Source organism: Lepidothrix coronata, unplaced genomic scaffold, assembly GCF_001604755.1.
Source record: "Lepidothrix coronata isolate B3197 unplaced genomic scaffold, Lepidothrix_coronata-1.0 Scaffold7, whole genome shotgun sequence".
NCBI lineage: Eukaryota > Metazoa > Chordata > Aves > Passeriformes > Pipridae > Lepidothrix > Lepidothrix coronata.
The window spans coordinates 5,278,625-5,294,101 of NW_016690187.1; the positions used below are offsets into that span (position 1 = coordinate 5,278,625).

At 38.7% G+C, this 15,477-nt stretch overlaps 1 protein-coding gene across 3 annotated transcripts in view; it reads left to right on the plus strand.

Moving 5' to 3' along the window:
* Positions 1-15,477, plus strand: part of RAPH1 (Ras association (RalGDS/AF-6) and pleckstrin homology domains 1) — a 64,578-nt gene that overhangs the window by 36,939 nt on the left and 12,162 nt on the right. The window contains exons 7-14 of one of the 3 annotated variants that reach the window (XM_017835948.1): positions 826-947; positions 2,608-2,673; positions 4,049-4,192; positions 5,408-5,518; positions 8,249-8,347; positions 8,925-9,045; positions 10,673-10,815; positions 15,364-15,470. In XM_017835948.1, coding sequence (XP_017691437.1) covers positions 826-947; positions 2,608-2,673; positions 4,049-4,192; positions 5,408-5,518; positions 8,249-8,347; positions 8,925-9,045; positions 10,673-10,815; positions 15,364-15,470 — 913 coding nt within the window. Of the gene's footprint in view, positions 1-825; positions 948-2,607; positions 2,674-4,048; positions 4,193-5,407; positions 5,519-8,248; positions 8,348-8,924; positions 9,046-10,672; positions 11,169-15,363; positions 15,471-15,477 lie in introns of those variants that run through there. The other 2 variants (XM_017835945.1, XM_017835939.1) reach the window with 2 other exon arrangements.

Genomic DNA, 15,477 nt, shown 5'->3' on the forward strand with positions numbered 1-15,477 from the left:
AACTTGGTCTAGTGGTTTCTTGAAGATGTCTCTTTCCTTATTGATTTTAGAATGAGAAATTTTAGCTATTTCTCTACCATTTCAGTAAATTTTCCTCTTTTTCCTTAATCTGTTCTCTTTTGCCTTTTTTCAGTATTCTGAAGTGCTAGTACTAGTGTACTAGTGATAAACTATTTCAACAGAGAGTTAAAGTTCAGAGTTCTCAGGAGCCATTGGTAATACATCATTTATTCATCAAGAGAGATTGTAAGAAGTAGATAGTGTCAGTTTTCAGACCTCTTTACAAAACCCCTACTAACCATGGATATTCCACATTTCATAGGCATTTTGTTTTCCCTCTGATCATTGCCCATTTCTTTTTTGATACTTAGATAGTGATTGGGGATGCTGTAACAATTTTTATGCTGAAAAAGCTGCCTAATACATTCCTCCAGGGCTTGTGTAGACCAGAGTACATATAAATGTGATAACCTTCTTATTTTTGCTCATAAACTTTGGAATATCATCATTGGAGTCTACAGTGTTCGTGTGGGATGGTAGGCTTTGTCAGATTAAAAAAACAAAAACACTCTGTATGTTGCTGGAACTCTAAGCCTGAAGGTACAGAAGTCAGTGTTGAATGACTGTATGTGTAAAATTAACCCGGGCATGTCTGAAAGATGACTAAGTTCTTTTAGTTTATTAGCATAAACTTCTTTCCATTGTAATAGACCTGGAACTCTATTTTCTCTGCATGTATGCCTTGTCTCCTAGATATGACTGCAGATTAATTTATCACAAAATGCAACATATTCAAATGTATTTGCTCTCTTGTTATTGCTGCAGAAAGGATCTTTGAAGATCATGAAAATTTAGTTGAAAATCTTCTGAACTGGACAAGAGATAGTCAAAACAAACTAATGTTCGTGGAACGTATAGAGAAATACGCACTTTTCAAGAATCCACAGGTAAGCCTGTGGTTCATGTTGAATGCGTGTGTGACTGAGTGCAGCTTCTAACTTTTTTTGGTAGCATTCTTTTTCATTCTTTTTATGTGCAGGCAATGCCAGGCAACTTTACACTTTGGCACTGTGTGCACCCACAGTGCTGTTGGCACAAAATCAAGTCCTTAGCGGATAACTGAGCTGAAGCAATCTGTTTGCAAATGTGTTTGTGGGTAGTTTTAATGGAGATGAAGGCAGGCAGTTTCATGGGATTTACACTCATACTTAGTGCTGCTCAAATATGTAATTATGCCAGAAAGGTGTTGACAGATATTGCTAATAGTAGTGGTTCTTCTCTGTGTGTTCTTACATCGCTGGCAAGAAGGGGAAGACAAAGTCTAAGAGAATAGCTTCTCCATGGTCACATGGCAAATGAAGAGAAGAGAGACTGTGTCCCTGTGGAAGCTGGGACCTGGTACTCACCTGTATTTCCTGTTCCTTGGCTAGGAAACCAAAGACCCCACTTCTCTCTCAAATGGCTTCAAAGACTTCTCTCAAGTGATTTGATATCTGGAAGCAGTTCAGTATTGTAAGGGAGTGGAGAAAAAGAAACAGCAAAGCAGAAAGTTGTTCTTTGAAGAATTTGAATTGAAAAGAACTGGATATCATATCACTTGATCTCCCTCTTAACTCTTAGCTAATGTGTTCCCTTTTGGGGTTATAGATTATTTTTATATCTGTATGGCATCTGTGTGCTAATTTCTTGGATTTAAACTGGATATCAGTTTTGTAAGCTCATCCTTTGGAAAAACAGCAGAGTACTTGAGTTTACTTTTTTATCAGCAAGAACTGAAAACTAGGTCTTATTCAAGTGCTTTGCACTGAAGCAGCAAAACTCTGCGTCCTTTTTAAAAGTTTGTGGTTGATACATTTGCTGTCAGTACATATGGTAGGCACTGTCAACAAGGAGGTACCAGCGTAAACCAAACATTTCTGCTTGGTTTAAAATATTGAACTGGCTCAACTTTATGAATATTTGGGGTTTTTCCAGTATTAGAGCTAGGGGTTAAGAAGATTATGTTTTCCATTGCCCTAATCTTTTCCAAACCGAATAAGAGTACAAAACTTATTTAATAAGATATGGTACCTGTGCATACTTAGATTCCCTTTAAGAAGATGAGGAGTATTTTATTTGGTAATTCTTTGTGAAAAATAAATATTTTTATTCAGGAAAACTGTCAGGGCAAGATGGAACAAAGTACATTGCTTCTGTGTGTGCTTCTTTGAATGCAGAAATAATGGCAGTGTGTAACAAGTTTAAAGATCTCTGGGGTTTTCTATATTTTTATTGTGGGATTTTCAAGTTCATAGTATTTTTATTTTTGGATGCATTGTAACAGACAGCTGTTTGATTAATGGAAAGTCAGGACAATGTCCTTGTGAGGCTGTCAAGAATATGGACTGATGGATAGTTCTGGTAAAGGTGATTATAAGTTAGAGCAATGTATTATTTAGCAGTCTGTCAGAAAGTTTCAATTAAACTACAAAGTTTTGTTTAGTTCACACGTTGTTCTTAGTTAATAGCTGGGTTTTTTTTCTTACTGCTACAGAAAGGAGAACAAGAAATATCATTTGGCTTGATTTCAGAATGCCTATAGAAATACTAAGCTTTGTTTTGTTACAGAACTATCTTCTGGGGAAGAAAGAAACCTCTGAGATGGCAGACAGAAATAAAGAGGTGCTGCTAGAGGTAGGCATGCCAAACCAGAAAGGACATACTGGTCATTTTGGAGCTTGAAGCTAAACTCCAGAAGGTTGTGGTGATTGGAATTGATGGACGGAGCTGAATGTAATTGTGGAAGACTGTGAATGGAATGTGTTATATTTGAGATAAATGGCTGTTTTCGTGTTACACTGTTTCAGATGCAATCAGTTAATATAAAGTTTCTATATTTAGTTTAGTATCCAAAATACCATACACAGTGATAATCAAAATGAGGTTGCCTGTAACTAGGGCTAAAACATTTGTTGAATTGTCACCTGGGGTCTTTGACCTCTGGTGGTAGAGATTTTTTTTTTATTTTCCAAATTCTTATTTTCTACAGAATTCTATAGCTCTGGTTTTAGTGACTGGTCTAAGTTAACATTTTAAATTTTGTTAATAAGCAAAGTAGTTAAGAATTGTTTCAATTACATTTAAAATAAAAACCAAATATTGAATTTTTAAAAACGAGTGACAGAAAAGTAATTATATCAAACATATTAAGCAGTTTGCAGAACCATGGGCATGGAGCAAATAAAGCAAACAGAAAGCATGGCCTTCATAAGCTGAAAACTGAATGTTTTTGTGACATGGCTGAAGTACCATAGGTTCCACTTGCTTTCCAGAATAATGGTTATGATAGTCACACAAAAGTAAATATTTTGAGTATTTAATTTTGGATTAAACTTAATACAGTTTAACTTATTAGTAGCATACGTGTGTTCTTAGTATATTATTAATACAGATTTTAATAAGGGTTTGTGTGTATACTAGAGATCAAAAAGATGCTTGAAGTCATGACATGCAGAGAGTTGCAATTCTACCTTATTCTTTCTATCTTCTAGGTTTATTCACAAGTCTCTGTGCTGCATATTAATCTAGAGTGTATTTAAAGCATTTTTTTTTCTGTTAGCTCTTTATAAATAGAACCTTGACAGAAGTTCTAGTGTTGATGGCAGTTAGTAGCAGCAAAGTACTCCTGGAATGAATTATAGCTGTAGCTGATGGATGTGCAATTAGGTTTTGTGGATGCTTACACATATGAGGCTGTATCTGTAGGGTCACCTCATGACCTTAAAGCCAGTAAAGCCATTGGGGGCTCTATTACTGATCTGCAGTGGTTAGAAAATCTTTTCAGTAGCTGCTAATGATTTTTTTTTGTCATTGTTGCACTGAGCCAATGCTAAGGTGCTAAGCACCTTATTACTTCTGTGATTAGTCTGTAATTCATACCACTGTGTGAAAAAAAAAGAGCTATGCCTGTTATGTGCTCATTCCTTAGATAAAGGATTTCAGTCATCAAAAACAAACCAATGCAGCTCTATGTTCTGTTTGTTTCCCAAACCACTGTGTTTATTGGCAGGAATGTTTCTGTGGAAGTTCTGTAACTGTGCCAGAGATTGAGGGAGTTTTGTGGCTGAAAGAGGACGGTAAGAAGTCTTGGAAGAAACGTTACTTTCTTCTTCGGGCTTCTGGAATCTACTATGTCCCTAAAGGGAAGGCAAAGGTATGCTATTTTAAAGCAATTTCCCTGAATTGTTTATTGCTGGTAACTAGTGCATATGAGACTTTAAATTTTGACTTAGCTGTGCCTTTCCTAGTGCCACATCCTTAATTAAAAAAGCTAACTTTATCATAGAAATATGGTGTAAATTACTGTGGCAGCACTTGTTGTGAAGGATATAACCCCAAATTTAAAAATACAAGAAGATAAGTGTCTGCTTTTTGAGTGAGTTTAGGGTCAGGTGATCAGAAGTACTTGAGGAAAAATTTTTGGTGGACCTAAGAAGCTATCTTTTTCTCAAGCATAAATCAAATGGAGGACCAAATGGCACTGCAGCTGCCAATTGTGGAGTATCAGACCAAATCCACAACCAGTCTGAATAATTTCATTGGGTTTAGTTAATTCATATAAATGGGATTCTTCTTGGACCAATCGGTGCTATGTTTTTTGAAACTGATAATTACAATACCATTTCTTCAGTGTCACTGCTGTTCTGTGTATTGATAATGAGAAGTAAATAGAAAGCTGCTACAAATATATCACATCTTCAGGGCTGAACTACTGTGAGTTCAAGTTGTCCATGAATTCATCAATCTCGACAGCATCAACCAATTCTCAGGACGGGAAGTCCACCTCCCACACAGCTGGCAATGAAGAGGAAATCTCTGTCAGTGCATCAACTCCCTTTAGAGTTGAATACATGCCAGATGTTCTTTCCACAGTCTTTTGCTTTGTTAAAACAATCTGTATGCAAGTGGCCTGTTGAAATTCTGTGCCCTACAATCACTGCCAAACATCTTTAGAATTCTACTCACAGTCACACTGGAATTTGGACAACTCGATTATTACTGAGATTAAATGTAACCAACAGCTCTTAACTTCCTGGTCCACCAATTATATTTACTTTCTTCTGATACCTGCTCTGACTGCACATTAGTAGCCCAGTGTAAAATGTCAAAAGGTAAAATGCAGACAAAAAACAAAAACCAGACTGAATTTGAAAAAGGATGTGCTGGTTAAAAATGAAGGTCTGATGCAAGAGTTTATGCGTGGCTATATCTCCTTCTTGTATTGGTGTTTTCTAATCAGATGGAAACTAATATTTGACCTTAGCTAGACCTTTTATTAGTATTGGATCTTAACATTAGGCTGATTTTGTCAATGTGTGGGGATTTCTTCTGAAGATATTTTGTAAATGACTATTTTTGTTTTTCATAGGTCTCAAGGGATCTTGTGTGCTTTCTACAGCTGGACCATGTCAGTGTTTACTATGGACAGGACTATCGGAACAAATACAAAGCACCCACAGACTACTGTTTAGTACTAAAGGTAACACTGCAGCAACGTGGTATACCTTCAGTACACTTTTACTTCTTCTGAATGCTTTTCATTTTATTTTCCTCTAGTTCTTGTATACAACATGAACAGTTAGTGAACAGTTGTCACCTGTTCTCTGTGCTCCTTGTGACTTTGTAAATGTTTTCATATTGCTCTGAACTGTTTTATTTCCACGCTAATGAGCACCAGTCTTATTTAACTGTTCATCGTACTCTAAAACATACACTAAACTCTTCTTTTCCATTTGGCAACCCTATACCTTACAACAGTTTAGGTTCAGTGAGATAATATCCTTGAAATGCTAACTTTGGGGAGTTGCCATCTTCTCAGAGTGTAGGTCCAGAGCTGGGCAGAAATTTATATTAGAGATTCAAGTCTACCCTTGTTGCCCAATCTGGGGGAAAGGGGTAAAGGAAAAAAGCTGTAAAGGAAGAAGCTTCTGAGTGTAAAGGGCAGGTAGAAAGAACAAGTAGCAAAAACTGTTATAAAACTGGTGACCTGATCTTAAACTATGAGAATAATAACTTGAGTACGTCAGGGTTAATTGCATCGACACATCTCCCGGTTTCTCTTGACTCCCACGCAGTGCTCAGAATGGTGTCAGTTCCTGCAAGATAACTGGGTACAAAGCTATTTTAAAACACTGTGTTCACAGCAAGTAAAGTGTCATCATGGATTTGAAAATGGTGCCAGTAGCAAGAGATGGTTATAGTTGCACTTTTCCCCTCCCTGATGTGTAGCTCATGCGGCGGTGTACATGTCAGTACATTAGACTGGTTATTCTATCTGGAGTGTGTGGCTGTCCACTGCCTGAAAAAGGATTTCATCTTCAAATAGACAGGGCAACGTGCATTTGAGCCTACTCTGTGGTAGACACTGAATATTAAATATGGGACATAATATTCATGGAGAAAGCACACAGCTGAAACTAGAAGTATTTTCTTATAGGTCATTGATGCAGTTAATTGAATGCAGCCAAAAATGTCAGTGTTTGTAAGTATTTATAAATTGCTTGAAGTAAATTGATTTCTTCTGCTTACCTGTCACTTTCTGTCCATATCATTTGGACTGGTTGATAGTGAATTATTTTTTCAGACTTGTTGACCTCACAGAGTAAAACAGACTTAAGTAGATTTTTTTTTAAAAAAAAAGTATTGCCATTCTGAGCATAAAATTTGATGGTAACATTTTCATGTCTTCATTAATATGTCAAAATTGTCCCCTAAATTAAATTAATGGGGTAGTTGGATAACTTACACAAAGTGAAGCTGTATTTTCAGTGTGGAACTGATGAATCACCAAATTATTAAGCAGGATTGAGTTCTGCCTTCCTCAGTTATTATTATGTTACATCAATGTTTTATATTAGTATGAATGTACAGAAATCACACACATTTTTTTACTAGAAATACAGGTTTGTGCTGCAAAGATTCACTACACTGGGCAGCATCTCCCAAAACATGAACATGGACATGTTTGGGGAGAGGTGAATGGCAAATACAAACTGAACATCCAATTCTCACTGAAGTCCAGACTGGATTTGTCTTTGTGTTCACTTCCTTTGTTTATATCAAAACTTACTCTGCTCAAGCCAGGTGCTGTGCTTATATTGTTAAATATAGCATTTGTGTGCTAGTATTTGATAATAACTCTTTGGTCCTAAATGATAGATTTTTGAGAGATTCTCTTATTTCTATACAACCAAATTTTTTAACAAGTCCAGGAAGAAGGTGTCTTGTTAGCAAAGTAGTTGTGCTTATATAGACTCATTACACAATCTGTGTGTGAAGGAGGTTAGAAGTGAAAAATGAAAGCAGTTATCTAATAGCATAAGGAGGTCTGTTATATATATTCTGTTTATGGAGATAAACATGTTCTGTTCATACTGAAATAATTGTGTTGAGAGACAACAGGATAAAATACTCTGAAAAGAGACGAAAAGTCCTCCGATATGTTTCTGAGAGTCTTCAGTAAAACGTAAATACCTACAATCATCTAGCAAAACTGTGTCACTGAACTGTAAGCTAACAGAGGAAATGATAAGAACCTGAGTATTAAGAGTTGCCCCAACAACTGAGAGACATGTAACTTCTACAGCATGGACAGGAAGCAACTGAATAATCAATTCATCCAGAATGATTTGCAGTGTCTGACTTTTGAAAAATATGCATTTGTTTCTTGACTTCTGAATTCATAAATACAACATGTTTTCTTTTTTTATACATGCACGTGGGAGCAGCAAGTATTTTAGATGATAGCCCTGTATCAATACAGCAGGAACCTGGAAGGCTCTACAAGCTGAAAATGGAATTATGCTTAACAGCATGTCATTTAGGGAGTGTTTGTTTCCTTCTAGGATTTTTTTTTTGATGTGACAAAAAGGTGAAATGTTAGTTGTCTCCCTCAGGCAGTGGGTTAGTTCAGAGGTACAGAAGGCTGGTGGTAGGTAGACAGTACTAAAGCCCTAAAATAATGGAAGACTTACTCTTTCTTAGTGTTTCAAACCTGAAATCGGTGCACACTGGACACACTGCCAATCCCTGTGTGAAGCAATCCTCACTGAAATTCACCTCCTGAGATAGTCTGAAACATTTTTAACTGGGTTCAAATGCAGACTTCTGTTGAAGAGCTTCCAACATTGTTTGTCTGTATAGACCTCAACAGCTTTCCTTGCATTCCTAGCTATTAAAGTATTGATGAGTGTTAACAATTTTTCTGCAGCATCCTCAGATCCAGAAGAAATCCCAGTATATCAAGTATCTTTGCTGTGATGATGTAAGAACTCTACACCAGTGGATCAATGGCATCCGCATTGCTAAGGTAACCTCTAGGCAGTCGTGCACTTTGTCGTCAGTTGTCATCACCTGTTTAAAACTATTTACAGTTACTTAGCAAAATACATGTTAAATCTAACTTCCCTCTGTTTGACTATTCTGAACATGAACTGTACAGTCTTCTTACGTATTTCATTCCCTAGCAAAAATTATTAGGCTTTGTTGTTATAATAATTCAGCAAGTGGGCCCTTTCTTCTTGTTTCTGCTGCACCCCTGTCACATGGCAAAGTTCTAACTGCCATGCATCCTGGAGAGATTTTAACCAGCTCCCTTACAGATTTTAGAAAACAGAGTTGTTTTCTAAGATCCCCAGCTTGGCTTAGTTTATTCATTGGACCATTTCTTGCTTGACACTATCTCTTCCAGCATAAATAAACTGTTTTTCTTTCTCTCAGCAATTCACTAATTAAAAAACCCCAAAATATTGCCTGAGCTCCTTTAACAGAGAGCCTGTTGTTGCTTTCTGGAAGCGAAAAAGCGTGAAATAGAGAAGCCAGAGGTGGAGCTCAACAGGGTACACAGACTATATACAGTTGTTAAATTTGTTTGTCATTTTGCTTAGTATGGGAAGCAACTATACATGAACTATCAGGAAGCACTGAAGAGAACAGAATCAGCATATGACTGGACTTCCTTGTCTAGCTCCAGTATCAAGTCAGGTTCCAGCTCATCTAGTCTGCCAGGTAATAATGTGATCTATCTCCTAATACAAAGATTTTAATTACCTTTTCTATCATCTGCTGTCTGGACACTTCAAAAGAGAGACCACTGCAGGAAATGGACTGTTTCTCCAAAGTCTTTTATGCTGTGTTTAGTCTAAACCACTGACTTTATGTTTAACATAAAAACATGTAAATAGTTCTATTGTTATATTACTTGCAGTGGTGTATGTATTTGAAACACATAGTACTTTCTTGTTCACCTTCAAAGAAGAGTGTTTTTCTGATACTGAGAAGAGGAAATGTCATTTTGAATTCCCAATTCCTCTATGTTTCATCTATTGGAAAAATCAAATTTGTGTTATAATGATGCATAGAATGGGAATCTGTAGCTTTTAAGCTGCTTTTGTTGACTGAAATATTTGAGATTGGAAAATGAGAGATAGTCCCTCTCCAAAGGCAAAAATCCAAACAGTTTCTTTAGAGACAAGCTTTAAAAATACTGTTTCTGTTCCTATGTCAGACTATACCTGTCTGCAGTAATGTGCTCCTGTTTACCTCTCAGCAGGACTGGGACTGACTTTTTGGAGGACATAACAGTTTAAAAATTGATGAATGGTTTATATAGTGTCATTTCACTGTTCAGAGGTGACTGATGCTTTGCCAGGTTGTTCTGAAACCTCGGGGGCTGGATTAATTATTGACAATGTGCGGTAGAGTGTGAGAGTGTTTTGTCCACTGCAGACACAGGTCAGGAAGTAATGCTACTGAATTGGACAAGTTCAGAAGGTAGGCTGTGAGAATGAGATAAGCAAGTTCAGCCTAACTGGGAAGGCATCTTTTTGGCTGTGTGGTGTAGCTTGCCAGGTGTAGCAGTAAGTTCTTGGTTATTGACAATTTCTCTATCCAAGTTGGGTATTTTTCTGATCAACTGTCTCTTGTAGGGAGCTGAGCCACAGCCGTCAGCCATGAGTGCTCTGCCAGAGCTGCATTCCAACCTGTGCCTAGATGCTCTTTTTTTCCTAGGACAGTTTGGGATTACACAGAAAGCAGGTACCAGGCTGAATAAAATGGTCTGGCAGTGGCTGCTGTCTTTTCAAGATACCCTGTGGGCCCAGAGCATCATCAGTGTTGGGTAGTTGCAGGAAGCCCATCATTTCTTCTCTTCTGCTGAGGAATGGGTTGTTGGAAGCAGTCTCGTGCCTTGGCTAGTGTAGTTTGCCTGTCCTTGGCCTGTGTCCAGTGTTTGTTTCTAAGGTTGTGCTGGGGAGGAATGCTGGAGAGAGCAGGCTGCATGCACTGCATAAAATATGGCTTTTCCTGAAGTGCAGGAGCTGCTGGGTGTTTCAGAACCCATACAACTGCAGTGTGTTTTTACTTTGGAGTGTATCTGACATGCTGCTATCTTTGTGTAGCTTCAAGTTTGATTGATACCAGGGATCTATTGCACTGTTTTATTTTCCAGACAGTAGTGGCTTAAATGTGAGCTAGAGCGTATGCAGTAGTTACTGGGAGCAATGTCCTTTGGCTGGCATTGTTTAACAACAGTGACCAATAAGTGTCACACAGACTTGCATTATAAGCATGCTGACTTTACTCTTATATTCAGAAACATATGCTAATTGTTTCTTAATTTTTTTTTTCTGAACAGAATCTCAATCCAATCATTCTAATCAGTCTGACAGTGGAGTTTCTGACACCCAGCCAGCTGGACATGTCCGTTCCCAAAGTATTGTCAGCTCCATGTTCTCCGAGGCCTGGAAACGAGGCACTCAACTGGAGGAATCCAGCAAGGTAACAAGAAGACTTTAGTTTGAGAACCAACACTCAACCAGTTGTACGACACAGAGTGATATACCTCTTCCACCTCTGTCCTGAGTGCATTTCTTCTCTTTTTTATCTTACATTATTGATTTACACTTCTATATAATTGTTTTTTCAGGATTGATTTTTCAGGGAATTCAGCCCTGGAACTTTCTGTTCTTGCTCTTATTTGTGTGCACAGAAGCCCTCTGTTCTTTGAAGGCATGATACAGCCCTTCTTATAGAGTCGTATTAACTAATGTTGAATGAAGGCAAAATAAAATGATAAGCTGTTAACAAGTTGAATGAAATTCTTTCACTACAATATTTCTCCAGTTAGGTAGCCACATCTCCCCATTGTAAAGATGCGAATAACTGAGACCTGAAGGCAGGTATATCTGTTTTGAAGTACTTCAGTAGTACTTTTCACTCAAACTTTTTACTCAAAAGTTTTGTTATATTAGGTGGAAATGGAAACAGTAACCTCAGACACAGTCAAAACAAAAGTACTGATGTTGACAGCAGCTGTGAACTTGGTATCCACTCTCGGTGGTAAAGAGTTACAAAAGATTTTACCTCACTGAGCCTGGGACTCAGGTCTGTTGTGATTTGGTTAGTTTTCTGTTCTTGTGGTAGTTGACTGGAGTACTTCCTGGGGAAGATTTCCAAACACTGCAAAAGTTCCACTTAAGTTGGTTTGTTGTCAGGTTCAAAAGAATCTCCAGGTTTGAGAACAGCCTTGATGTCATTAACTGTAGTAGCTACACAAGGAATTACATTGGCAGGACACTGAGAAGCTGTCTTCTGTCAAGTCTGAACCTTCCCCTGACCCCAGGTTCAAGCTAGAGAAGCAAGCTTTTTTAAAACTAAAACGAAATCCATGCGTCACTACATCTGGTGCTGGTGCTTCAGATAAAAAACTAAAAATAAGATAAAACATCACATTTTGAGATAAGAAAGCACGTGTGACAATGTGAAAGCTGACATGGCTAAATTCTTTGGGGTTCATAACTTTTCTGCAGTGCCTGCTGGCTTGGAAATTGTCTGATTCTAATAGTACTCAGTCCAGGAATGTAGCTTGCTAAATTGTGATCCGAGTTTTTCTACTGCATGAGTACAACACCTGGTGTATGTCCCTCAGCAGATGGCTTGTGCATGGGTACAGGGGGCATCCTTTCTGCAGGAGTGGGATAGATGCACAAGATGAGGTACTTGATAGCAGGTATCCGACAGAGTTGAGAGTACTGCTGTGAGAATGGTAATGTTCCTGTTTCCTCGAGTTTTGGGTTCAGTGTAAAAATCCTGCTGCTACACTCAGTGAGCCTTTAGGCAAAAGTTTGAAGTTTATCACCATGGGGTCACTGTTTCTCTTATTAAGTCTGTAGTGCTGCCGGTAATCACTCATTTAAATAATCCCCAAGAATTTTTATGTTGTCTGATAAAAGCCATTTTAAAATTAAAATGTTCATAATACTTCCTCTTGAGGGCCATCCATGTATCAAGATTTCATCAGTTCAAATTCCTTTTTGTGCACAAATCCAAGAAAGGGTATATTTCACTACCTCATGCATAACACAGGTAAATGGATCGCCCTAAAACTTCCAAAGAATCCAAAAGAAATGAGCCATGTAAGGGTATCATTTGAAGCCATGTTAAAAAAATTCTGAGTGAATTGGTGACAAATCTACCTTCAGTGAAACTACAGTACAGGTTTGGCTCAGGGAACTTACATAACTAATAATTCAGATTGGCAGTGGAAAATGTTAGGCTGTGTGGCAAGAAAGGAAACAATTGTGTTGAAAGAATTGTAATTTACATGGGACATGCTGATTTACATGGGAGATAAGTCTCCAAACAGTTATTTCAGAGGCAGTGCTTTGGTGACCCATTAAGACGTTCATGTGGGCGGGTTGCTGCAAGTGCCAGGACATGTCCAGCACGTCCTTCCCCTTCTGCAACAGCTCTCTCCCACCTTGTCACCCTTGGCTCATCCACCTAGGCAGGCAGGGCAGAACACAGCATGCTTTGGCTCAGCAGGGATGTGATGTTGATGCTGGATCTCCAGCCAGGTTGTTGCACTGGTTGGCTAGTGGCTAACAGGTTAATAATGGGTGAGTTCTGCCTGCTTTTCCCTCATTTACCAGCTGCCAGTAACTTCACAACAATTTATTGAAGCTGAAAACATACTGAGATTTCTAGGAGTTTGTCATATTTGACCTAAATTTGCTAACCAGTCCAAAGGCAATTAGCATGGGAAAAGAGATGGCAAACAGTTCAGTTGCAAAGGTTTGTTTTCTTAGGAAAAAAATAGCTAAAAAAACCCACAGTTGATACTTCAAAAATAGATACTATTGTTTTCATGGCATTTTTGAGAATTCCAGATAGTCATGAAGATGCATGTTACAAATATGAAATTGCTAGTATGTAATAAGTAATTTCTCAAGATACACAGAAGGGTGTCACTTAGTTGTAAGGACAAAAAAAGCACAATTATCTCTTTCAAGGTTCTTCTGTAAACAAAGTATGACTAAATATGTTTCTGGATGTGGAAATTTTATTTGATTCTGTGGAGATGGGAGGGGCTTCCCCTTCTCAGATGCACAATAGTCTTTTCCCTGTAGTGAGTGTTTAATTTGCTCACTGTGAAAATAACTGCCTTCAATGGGTATGAGGAAAACTCCTTCTTTCAAATATATCTAAGATTTTAAAAATCTGTTTCACAAAGTGCAGATAATCCATCCACTTCATATTTTGAAAAATTGCTCTTTGCCCAAAGCATATATTATTCATCTGTTCACATTGTTCACAGTTGGGCAGTGAAGATCATTATGCCTTAGTTTATTTGTTAGATTTTAAAAACATTATTTCAATGTTTTTGATGCTACAACAAGCATCGAAATGCATGGTCACTGTGTCTGCTTTAAGGGACAAATTGAAGATTCTCCAAGGTCTTGCCATTCAGGGATAGTTATTCTGTTACGCCTTCTTCTCCCTCTCTGTCTGTTTTATTGCACTTTTACTTTTCCTATTGCCTTTTGCTGTCTCAGGTGTCAAAAGTGAAGCTCAGCACAACTAAAGGCAGCACACCCATGGTGCCTTATACAGGGCACAATTCAGGTCAGGTAGTGCTACTTGAAAATCCATTAACCTGAGTGATTGGGAGAATGGTAATTTACAGACTAACACCTGCAAAACATCAAGATTTCTCTCCTGTTTTGTAATGTGAACACCTTGATTTAGTTCCAGAACTGTTAATACTCTTGCCTTCCAGACCTACTGTGACAGGTAGAGGCACACCTCATGTTTGTGGTAAAATCACTCTTTGTTGTTTCTGACTCTAATCCTTTTGGTGGAGTTCTGCACATATAGACACTCTGTGCACCTGTGTTTAGAACAAAGTGATTTGCAAACCTGCTCTTGCAGTGAAAATGAGCATAGTTGGGCTAACTTATTGCAAGGTATCCACTAATAAGGCAGAGGTACCCAGCGCGGTCAGTTGCCATGCTGGCATCGTATTTCTAATGCATGTTTGTGTGCTGTGCACTGTGCAATTCACACCTGGGCTTGTAGCCAAACCACTTCGTATTAGGAGGATGTTTATAAACCTGAGTAATGCAATTACTGTTTGGTAGGCTTACAGTTTTAGAGAAACAGCTTAACTTGAGCAAAACCCTATGAGTAGACTAAAATATTGCCTGCTGCTTTCCCATTGCTCCTTCCCTTAGTCAGCTTTTCCCTGTCTTTCCTTAATTTTTCTGCTTATTGTGATATTTGCATGAATAACTTTTCTTTCCCAACCTAACTTTCTTTTGCAGATATCTAAACATTTCCTTCCGGGGAAATTTTCCTAGGAAACCTCAGTTTTCCCTTTTTTTCCTCGCTAATCTTGGATACCAGAGCATGTGGAGGAAAAGGATCTCAATAGTATTCCTCTGTAGAGCTTGCTCTCAATATGTTTTAGAGCAGTTCAGGATTTCTGCATTTTTTAACACTGAACAGTGTAAGGCCTGAGCTACCCCATGTAAAGATCTGACAGATGCTCTGGGAGGCCGTGTGTGGTCTAATGCCAGTCGTACTGAGCTGAGGTGTCCACAGAGTCTCTTGCTCTGCCTGATGTCCTCTGTCATGGCCTGTGGTGCTCTGGAGGGGACTCAGTTTGGGTCATTATACTTGCCTAAAGGAGGCCAGTGGGTACCACTGCCTGCCCCACAGAAGTAACAAGGCTGGCATATTTTCTCCCTGACAGTCAGCACAGCTTGGAATAGACCTGGCTCCACCTATTCTTGCCGGCTCTCCCCCCTGACCTGGCCCATCAGATTGCATGATCCTGGCTTGTCAGGTGTATGGAATTGTCTCTTGCTCCATCGTTTTGCTAATACTTCTTGCATGCTGTAATCTGCCACTTAATTTTTAATGACAGGCACATTTAGACCTTGACTTTGTAACCTCTTTGTCTCCTTCCCTCTCTCCCTCCCTCCCTTCCTCCCTCTCTCTTCTCTTTCTCCCTTTCCACTTACACTAAAAATCCCTTCCCCATAGGCCCGAATGGAGCCTGTAGGTCGGCCCTTTGTGTCTGTCACAGCTCCTGTGTCCCCACAGACGAAGGTGGTGACTCCCTATACAGCATCCCAGCCATCCCCTCCGCTGCCCCCC